The 11,880-nt window shown below is 45.6% G+C and overlaps 1 protein-coding gene across 1 annotated transcript; it reads right to left on the reverse strand.

Annotated features, from left to right (window-relative positions):
- Positions 1-7,417: 7,417 nt before the first annotated feature.
- LOC121007560 (E3 ubiquitin/ISG15 ligase TRIM25-like) lies at positions 7,418-9,984 on the reverse strand. Its single transcript, XM_040439588.1, has one exon. It carries the CDS (start codon positions 9,964-9,966, stop codon positions 8,398-8,400), a length of 1,569 nt encoding a protein of 522 aa, XP_040295522.1. The 5' UTR covers positions 9,967-9,984; the 3' UTR covers positions 7,418-8,397.
- Between the last annotated feature and the right edge of the window lie 1,896 nt (positions 9,985-11,880).

The following is an 11,880-nucleotide window of genomic DNA, read 5'->3' on the forward strand; positions in this document are numbered from 1 at the left end:
CACATACATACAGCTCTGCTCTATACACCGCTCAACAAAAAAGACATACAGCTCTGCTGCATACACTTATCATCTACAGACATACAGCTCTGCTGCATACACTGCTCAACTACACATTCAACTCTGCTGCATACACCGCTCAACTACACATACATATAGCTCTGATCTATACATCGCTCAACAAAACAGACATACAGCTCTGCTGCATACACTGCTCAACTACAGACATACAGCTCTGCTGCATACACTGCTCAACTACACAGACATACAGCTCTGCTGCAGACACTGCTCAACTACACAGACATACAGCTCTGCTCTATACATCGCTCAACAAAACAGACATACAGCTCTGCTGCATACGCTTCTCAACTACAGACATACAGCTCTGCTGCATACACTTCTCAACTACACAGACATACAGCTCTGCTGCATACACTGCTCAACTATGCAGACATACAGCTCTGCTCCATACACTGCTCAACTACACAGACATACAGCTCTGCTGCATACACTGCTCAACTACACATACATACAGCTCTGCTCTATACACCGCTCAACAAAACAGACATACAGCTATGCTGCATACACTTCTCAACTACACAGACATACAGCTCTGTTGCATACACTACTCGACTACACAGACATACAGCTCTGCTGCATACACTGCTCAACTACACAGACATACAGCTCTGCTACATACACTGCTTATCTAAAGAAATACAGCCCTGCTACATACACTGTTCAACTACACAGACATACAGCTCTGCTTCATACACTGCTTATCTACACAGACATACAGCTCTGTTGCATACACTGCTTATCTACAGACATACAGCTCTGCTGCATACACTGCTCAACTACACAGACATACAGCTCTGCTGCATACACTTCTCAACTACACAGACATACAGCTCTGCTACATACACTGCTTATCTAAAGACATACAGCCCTGCTACATACACTGTTCAACTACACAGACATACAGCTCTGCTACATACACTGCTTATCTACACAGACATACAGCTCTGTTGCATACACTGCTCAACTGCACAGACATACAGCTCTGCTGCATACACTGCTCAACTACACAGACATACAGCTCTGCTGCATACACTGCTCAACTTCACAGACATACAGCTCTGCTACATATACTGCTCAACTACACAGACATACAGCTCTGCTGCATACACTGCTCAACTGCACAGACATACAACACTGCTACATATACTGCTCAACTACACAGACATACAGCCCTGCTGCATACACTGCTCAACTACAAATACAACTCTGCTGCATACACTTCTTAACTACACAGACATACAGCTCTGCTGCATACACTGCTCAACTACACATTCAACTCTGCTGCATACACCGCTCAACTACACATACATACAGCTCTGCTCTATACACCGCTCAACAAAAAAGACATACAGCTCTGCTGCATACACTTATCATCTACAGACATACAGCTCTTCTGCATACACTGCTCAACTACACATTCAACTCTGCTGCATACACCGCTCAACTACACATACATACAGCTCTGCTCTATACATCGCTCAACAAAACAGACATACAGCTCTGCTGCATACACTGCTCAACTACACAGACATACAGCTCTGCTGCATACACTGCTCAACTACAGACATACAGCTCTGCTGCATACACTGCTCAACTACACAGACATACAGCTCTGCTGCATACACTGCTCAACTACACAGACATACAGCTCTGCTGCATACACTGCTCAACTACACAGACATACAGCTCTGCTGCATACGCTTCTCAACTACAGACATACAGCTCTGCTGCATACACTTCTCAACTACACAGACATACAGCTCTACTGCATACACTGCTCAACTATGCAGACATACAGCTCTGCTCCATACACTGCTCAACTACACAGACATACAACTCTGCTGCATACACTTCTCAACTACACAGACATACAGCTCTGCTGCATACACTGCTCAACTACACATACATACAGCTCTGCTCTATACACCGCTCAACAAAACAGACATACAGCTCTGCTGCATACACTTCTCAACTACACAGACATACAGCTCTGTTGCATACACTACTCGACTACACAGACATACAGCTCTGCTGCATACACTGCTCAACTACACAGACATACAGCTCTGCTGCATACAATGCTCTTCTACAGGCATACAGCTCTGCTGTATACACTGCTCAACTACAAATACAACTCTGCTGCATACACGGCTCAACTACACAGTCATACAGCTTTGCTGCATACACTTCTCAACTACTTAGACATACAGTTCTGGTACATACACTGCTCAACTGCACAGACATACAGCTCTACTGCATACACTTCTCAACTACACAGACATACAGCTCTGCTGCATACACTGCTCAACTGCACAGACATACAGCTCTGCTGCATACACTGCTCAACTACACAGACATACAGCTCTGCTGCAGACACTGCTCAACTACACAGACATACAGCTCTGCTACATATACTGCTCAACTACACAGACATACAGCTCTGCTGCATACACTGCTCAACTACACAGACATACAGCTCTGCTGCATACACTGCTCAACTGCACAGACATACAACACTGCTACATATACTGCTCAACTACACAGACATACAGCCCTGCTGCATACACTGCTCAACTACATATACAACTCTGCTGCATACACTTCTCAACTACACAGACATACAGCTCTGCTGCATACACTGCTCAACTACACATTCAACTCTGCTGCATACACCGCTCAACTACACATACATACAGCTCTGCTCTATACACCGCTCAACAAAAAAGACATACAGCTCTGCTGCATACACTTATCATCTACAGACATACAGCTCTGCTGTATACACCGCTCAACTACACAGACATACAGCTCTGCTCTATACATCGCTCAACAAAACAGACAAACAGCTCTGCTGCATACACTGCTCAACTACACAGACATACAGCTCTGCTGCATACACTGCTTAACTACACAGACATACAGCTCTGCTGCATACACTGCTCAACTACAGACATACAGCTCTGCTGCATACACTGCTCAACTACACAGACATACAGCTCTGCTGCAGACACTGCTCAACTACACAGACATACAGCTCTGCTCTATACATCGCTCAACAAAACAGACATACAGCTCTGCTGCATACACTGCTCAACTACACAGACATACAGCTCTGCTGCATACGCTTCTCAACTACAGACATACAGCTCTGCTGCATACACTTCTCAACTACACAGACATACAGCTCTGCTGCATACACTGCTCAACTATGCAGACATACAGCTCTGCTCCATACACTGCTCAACTACACAGACATACAACTCTGCTGCATACACTTCTCAACTACACAGACATACAGCTCTGCTGCATACACTGCTCAACTACACATACATACAGCTCTGCTCTATACACCGCTCAACAAAACAGACATACAGCTCTGCTGCATACACTTCTCAACTACACAGACATACAGCTCTGCTGCATACACTTCTCAACTACACAGACATACAGCTCTGCTGCATACACTGCTTATCTAAAGACATACAGCTCTGCTACATACACTGCTTATCTACACAGACATACAGCTCTGTTGCATACACTATTCGACTACACAGACATACAGCTCTGCTGCATACACTGCTCAACTACACAGACATACAGCTCTGCTACATACACTGCTTATCTACACAGACATACAGCTCTGTTGCATACACTATTCGACTACACAGACATACAGCTCTGCTGCATACACTGCTCAACTACACAGACATACAGCTCTGCTGCATACAATGCTCATCTACAGACATACAGCTCTGCTGCATACACTGCTCAACTACAAATACAGCTCTGCTCTATACACCGCTCAACAAAACAGACATACAGCTCTGCTGCATACACTTATCATCTACAGACATACAGCTCTGCTACATACACTGCTTATCTAAAGACATACAGCTCTGCTACATACACTGCATATCTACAGACATACAGCTCTGCTGCATACACTTCTCAACTACACAGACATACAGTTCTGCTGCATACACTTCTCAACTACACAGACATACAGTTCCGCTGCATACACTGCTCATCTACACAGACATACAGCTCTGCTACATACACTGCTTATCTAAAGACATACAGCTCTGCTACATACACTGCTTATCTACAGACATACAGCTCTGCTACATACACTGTTCAGCTACACAGACATACAGCTCTGCTGCATACACTTCTCAACTACACAGACATACAGCTCTGCTGCATACACTGCTCATCTACGCAGACATACAGCTCTGCTACATACACTGCTTATCTAAAGACATACAGCTCTGCTACATACACTGCTTATCTACAGACATACAGCTCTGCTGCATACACTTCTTAACTACACAGACATATAGCTCTGCTTCATACACTGCTTATCTACACAGACATACAGCTCTGTTGCATACACTACTCGACTACACAGACATACAGCTCTGCTGCATACACTGCTCAACTACACAGACATACAGCTCTGCTGCATACAATGCTCATCTACAGACATACAGCTCTGCTGCATACACTGCTCAACTACAAATACAACTCTGCTGCATACACGGCTCAACTACACAGTCATACAGCTTTGCTGCATACACGGCTCAACTACTTAGACATACAGTTCTGCTACATACTCTTCTCGACTACACAGACATACAGCCTGCTGCATACACTGCTCAACTGCACAGACATACAGCTCTGCTACATACAATGCTAATCTACAGACATACAGCTCTGCTACATATACTGCTCAACAACACAAACATACAGCTCTGCTGCATACACTGTTCAGCTACACAGACATACAGCTCTGCTGCATACACTGCTCAACTACACAGACATACAGCTCTGCTACATATACTGCTCAATTACAGAGACATAAAGCTCTGCTGCATACACTTCTTAACTGCACGAACATACAGCTCCACTGCATACACCGCTCAACTACACAGACATATAGTTCTGGTACATTCACTGCTCAACTGCACAGACATACAGCTCTACTCCATACACTGCTCAACTACACAGACATACAGCTCTGCTCCATACACTGCTCAACTACACAGACATACAGCTCTGCTACATATACTGCTCAACTACACAGACATACAGCTCTGCTCCATACACTTCTCAACTACACAGACATACAGCTCTGCTGCATACACTGCTCAACTGCACAGACATACAACACTGCTACATATACTGCTCAACTACACAGACATACAGCTCTGCTGCATACACTGCTCAACTACACAGACATACAGCTCTGCTGCATACACTGCTTAACTGCACAGACATACAGCACTGCTACATATACTGCTCAACTACACAGACATACAGCCCTGCTGCATACACTGCTCAACTACAAATACAACTTTGCTGCATACACTTCTCAACTACACATTCAACTCTGCTGCATACACCGCTCAACTACACATACATACAGCTCTGCTCTATACACCGCTCAACAAAACAGACATACAGCTCTGCTGCATACACTTCTCAACTACACAGACATACAGCTCTGCTGCATACACTTATCATCTACAGACATACAGCTCTGCTGCATACACCGCTCAACTACACAGACATACAGCTCTGCTGCATACACTGCTCAACTGCACAGACATACAACACTGCTACATATACTGCTCAACTACACAGACATACAGCTCTGCTGCACACACTTATTAACTACACAGACATACAGCTCTGCTGCATACACTGCTCAACTGCACAGACATACAACACTGCTACATACACTGCTCAACTACACAGACATACAGCTCTGCTGCATATACTGCTCAACTACACAGACATACAGCTCTGCTGCATACACTGCTCATCTACACAAACATACAGCTCTGCTGCATACACTGCTCAACTACAGACATACAGCTCTGCTGCATACACTTCTCAACTACACAGACATACAGCTCTGCTGCATACACTTCTCAACTACACAGACATACAGCTCTACTGCATACACTTCTCAACTACACAGACATACAGCTCTGCTGCATACACTTCTCAACTACACAGACATACAGCTCTACTGCATACACTTCTCAACTACACAGACATACAGCTCTGCTGCATACACTGCTTAACTGCACAGACATACAACACTGCTACATATACTGCTCAACTACACAGACATACAGCTCTGCTGCATACACTGCTCAACTACACAGACATACAGCTCTGCTGCATACACTGCTCAACTACAGACATACAGCTCTGCTGCATACACTTCTCAACTACACAGACATACAGCTCTGCTGCATACACTTCTCAACTACACAGACATACAGCTCTACTGCATACACTTCTCAACTACACAAACATACAGCTCTGCTGCATACACTTCTCAACTACACAGACATACAGCTCTACTGCATACACTTCTCAACTACACAGACATACAGCTCTGCTGCATACACTGCTCAACTGCACAGACATACAACACTGCTACATATACTGCTCAACTACACAGACATACAGCTCTGCTGCATACAATGCTAATCTACAGACATACATCTCTGCTGCATACACTGCTCAACTACAGACATACAGCTCTGCTGCATACACTTCTCAACTACACAGACATACAGCTCTGCTGCATACACTTCTTAACTACACAGACATACAGCTCTACTGCATACACTGCTCAACTACACAGACATACAGCTCTGGTACATACATTGCTCAACTACAGACATACAGCTCTGCTGCATACAATGCTCATCTACAGACATACAGCTCTGCTGCATACACTGCTCAACTACACATTCAACTCTGCTGCATACACTGCTCAACTACACATACATACAGCTCTGCTCTATACACCGCTCAACAAAACAGACATACAGCTCTGCTGCATACACTTCTCAACTACACAGACATACAGCTCTGCTGCATACACCGCTCAACTACACAGACATACAGCTCTGCTGCATACACTGCTCAACTACAAATACAACTCTGCTGCATACAGTAAGTAATGACCGTAACATAGCGCGGGCGCCGTCCGACATGCTGCGCCGCAGGGAAGGCGACCATTACAGGGGATAGTTAGAAAAGTGCTGAGTCCAGGCGGCGAGCACAACAATGGGAGCTCTATAGGCGGCACAATACGGAGCGCGCGGTATGTTCTCACACTAACACAATGTATAGAGTTGGGACCAAGACACCTCGTCGTGTAGACGTCGCCTTAAACTGAGCGCGTGCGACCAGCTCAGCGCGAGCGGCCAAAGATAAGGACAAGAACAGCAGGTGGCGCTGTACAGATCCAGTGTATTGCAGAACTCATTACCTGCGGTTATAACAGACATGATGGCGGAGGAGACCACTGACACCCAGATGATAGGACCGACAACTCTGATGGACAGAAGTAGTCAGACATTTATTCCATAAAAAGGGAAAAAACACAACAAATGCCGCGTATAGTGCGGAAAGAAGCGTCACATTGTCACATCTCTACAGAAATAGGAAAAGCTGATTAATAATTATATGTTCCCCAAATGTGTCCCAGAAACATAAAGAAGCCCCTACAGCGACCTCAGTGGAGGACGGGGAAGGGTTAATGATGCCCCCATGAGGTACGTGCACTCGGCGGTGTATCTCCGCTCCAGGATCCACACCTGTTAACTGCAGATCCTGACACGGATTTCCCCAGATCTCCCCCTCTGCATTGTAAAGGGAGAAATCCGCACGGACAATCCACCGGCCGCAGATCTCCGGATCCGCTCCGCAGGTCACTCCGGACGCAGGAAACTTCCGCTCCGTGTAGATGAGAAACTGAGAATCCCATCTGCTTAGGCGGTATTATTTCACTCTGGAAAACCAGCAGGTAATACGCAGCGTGCGCTTGTACCCGAAGGCCATCTGCGCACGCTGCGGAATACGCTCAGTCTTTCCAGGCGAATTCCCATGTGGAAAAACCGTAACGAATTACAGCACCAGCAAAGTGTATGAGATTACCCCGATCACGTACACTTCGCCGATTATTTCCGTGCGGATTCCCAGATCTGCGGCCTGTCAGTTATGTCTGCGGATTTCACCCTTTTCAGTGGAAAACCGCATCTTATCCGCACCAAAAACCGTAATCACACATTGCAGGTATTGGTGCGGATACGCTGCGGATCTAATGTGCGTTCACCAGAACTCGTGTGCAGCATCGATTCTGGATCTGATCTCCAAGGAATATAAAATAATCGTACAGTAAACCCCCCCCATAGAGCCGCCATATACATTGTGTGATCGGAGGCTCCGCCCATACAGCGCTATATAGTGACTTATAGGCGGAGATTATAACGGGACGTGGACGCATCGGCCTCAGCTTATTATTCTAACAGAGGCTCCAGGCCACACACAGAAGACAACATGTAGGGGTTGAGAGAAGGAGGCGGTGAAGGTGTGTAAGTGTCTGATGGGGTCACACAGCCGATAGAAGGACAGACGCCCGGCCTCATAGTCTAAGAAGACCCCAAATCTAGGACATGTTGTATCTACACTGAGGGGGGATCTGACTGAGCGGTGATACACTGTACATCCTGCACCAGACATATACAAACACCAAGATTTATCATTACATCCAATACCAGACTGCTGTCCTTTCCTTTCTATACTGGGATAGGACAGTCCGATGTCACATCCTCCTTTCTGGTCCCACTCTACCTCCCAGTAATGTCTTCCTGAGGAGAGGACACATCTGCTTAACACCTGGAGATAATACAGGAACCTTCCCGGTGATTCTGGTCTGTCCTGTTCTTCTTCTGTTCCTGTTGCTGTTTTCAGATCTTCTGATATCTTCACATATATATGAGCAGTGTCCTCATCCAGCAATATGTCTGGAACATGGAGCCCGAGCTCTGATGTGACATTGGTGACAATATCCCTCATAGATCGGTGTAAGGTCAGTGAGATCAGAACCTCATCCAGATCATCCTCAGACCTGCCCTCTCCACCATCTCCCCCTGTGTCCTCATCATCTCCATGACCACATACTGTAATGTCACTTTCTTGTAGGAGTCTTATTGGGTCGGTGACATGACACATCTCCTCCACGTGACGCATCTTCCTGGACAGCTCGCCCTCCTCTATTTCCAGCTTCTTGATCAGATCAGATATCTGGGACACAATCTTCTCCTCCTGCCTGGAGATCTCGCTCAGCGCTTTCTTTTCTGCCATTTCCAGTTGCACCTTAATGTCCATAAATAACTTCCTGACGTTCTTCCTCTTATCAGAGGCCTTCTCCTGGATATTCCTCTGACGATCCTGCAGATTCTGAAGTTTTGTCTGAATTTCTGCTTTTTGTGGGTTTAGTTCCTCCAGATATTTCCTCAGCTTCTCTTTCTCCTTCTCAGAGGCCACGTCCAGTAGCTCCACGTCATGTCCCTTGTGCTCGCCGACCAGACAGCAGGACACACAGATACAGGCGGCGTCTATAGGACAATAGTATTTCAGCACCTCCTTGTGTGTGGAGCATTTTCTCTCCTTCGGGGTAGCAGTAGGTTCAACCAAAGTATGTTCTGATGACTTACTGTGTCTACTCAAGTGTTCTCCACAGTACGAGGCCTCACACTGCAGACATGTCCTCACAGCCAGTACAGGAGACTTAGTACAGTAAGTACAGAAGATCCCGGTCTCCTCCATATCAGGCTGAACAGATAAGAAACGCTCCACTATGTTCCCCAGCTTCCTGTTCTTCTCCAGGGCCGGACGCTCCGGATATTCTGCTCTGCAGTCAGGACAGGAATACACTCCAGCTGCCTCCTGTGCATCCAGCGCACTCACAATACACGAGCGGCAGAAGTTGTGTCCACATCTCAGAGACACGGGGTCTGTATAGAGGCTCAGGCAGATGGAGCAGTCCAGCTCGGCCCTCAGATCAGCAGACGCCATTGTGGTACTGAGGAGCAGGAACCGAAAGCTTAAATAGGAAGAATTTACATAAGAGGGCGGAGAGCTCCTATAGAAGAATTAACCCCTGCAGCTCAGAGATTGCATTCCAATAAGAAAATAAATGAAAACCCACTAAACATCAGTACAAATAAGAGAAGAGTCCATCAGAAATGTTGGGGAGAGTAAAGCAAACTTCACCTCTGTCTCCTCCAGTCAGGACAATGAGACATGTGGAGTATTACAGGAGACCCCTGTAGGAGGTGGATGATGGGCTCCATCCTGAGGAGCAGCGAGTGCAATCTTCTCAGGAATCAAGCTGAATGGATTCAGTGTGCACATGGAGCGCGTCTGACGCGGGACGCTAGCTCCGTCCCCTCTCTCACCTCGGTGATCTGTACAGTCGTGGCCAAAAGTTTTTAGAATGACACAAATATTAGTTTTCACAAAGTTTGCTGCTAAACTGCTTTTAGATCTTTGTTTCAGTTGTTTCTGTGATGTAGTGAAATATAATTACACGCACTTCATACGTTTCAAAGGCTTTTATCGACAATTACAGTATTTTTCGCTTTATAAGACGCACTTTTTCCCCCCCAAAAGTGGGGGTGTGCTGTTCCAGCCTTTATTCTTGTATTCTACAATTGTGTTTGCATTATATTATCATTTACTATGTTGTGTAACGCTGCCACCCTGTGGTTATTCTTATAATACCATTTATAGTGTGTTATGTAAATTTCTATTGCATTGCTCTCCTCCCTCTTTTGTGACATCACATCCTGTGTAAGGTCCTTCGTACTTCCTCTTTCTGGCAGACCTTCAACCTGGTGAGAGCTATTCTTTTTGACCTCTAATATCCTCCCAGCATACCCTCATTTCCCTGCATTTGTTTTCAAGGCAAATCAATAAATGATCAAAGCTTCACCATTGTATTCTCCTCACTGGATCATCACATGCAACTGGTGCCTATATCTGGAGATATTAGTGAGTTCAGCTATCTACCATTGCTTGTACAGGGGCTATCACTCACAACCAATCAGGGGATAATCTCTAACGTACATCTGTGGCAGAATAGTCAAAAAGAAGCTTAAATCTACAGTCTTGCATGTCTACACACAGTCTGCCAGCGAGCTTAGAGTTGTCCGCCATCTTACACGCACGTGGCTTCATAAGCACAGTGCACAAGCTGGAATACCCTCTTAAAGAGACAGTACCGCTTAAATAGGAACAACATGTCCACAAGAGGCTTAGTGGATCTCTCAGTAACTGAACATACAGAAAGTCACCCTGCTCCCAAAAACTCAGATATGCAGGAAGCAGAGTCCATGTTAACTGAAGAACAAGCAGTATGATCTAAACGTGTTATCAAGCCAACACAAAAGATTATAGAGAACTTTGAGACGACCAAAGAAGAGTTCAGTGACAATTTAAACGATTTATGGCAGAGAACTGAACACTATATAGCAGCTCTTTTACGATATAACAACGACCCAAGAAAGTTAACCACAACGTTGAATCGCTTAACTAACTCCTATGTCCGCTATCAGCGACTCTCTGCTAAGTACATCACTTTCCTGAGCGACTCTGATTTTGACGAAGCCTCAGAGGAGCTGAGTGAGAGAAAGAATCTCCTTGAAGAGAAGGATGCCCTAGTACAAGATGCTAAGAGCAAGGCAGAACTCCGCATCGCACATTTACAGGAGGCGAGATCCATTCGATCAACTTCAAGTAAACATACCCTTTCATCTTCCAAAACCTCTCGTTCCGGAAGGTCAGCCTTGCATGACAAGCTTATAGAAGTCCGGGCAGAAGCAGAGGAAGCTAGCGTAAGAAGTTCCTTTGCTAAGAAGGAGGCGGAGAAGAAAGCAGAAATGGAGGCTAAGAAAGCAGAAATGGAGGCTAAGAAAGCAGAAATGGAGG

This window comes from Bufo bufo, chromosome 7, assembly GCF_905171765.1.
Source record: "Bufo bufo chromosome 7, aBufBuf1.1, whole genome shotgun sequence".
Lineage (NCBI taxonomy): Eukaryota > Metazoa > Chordata > Amphibia > Anura > Bufonidae > Bufo > Bufo bufo.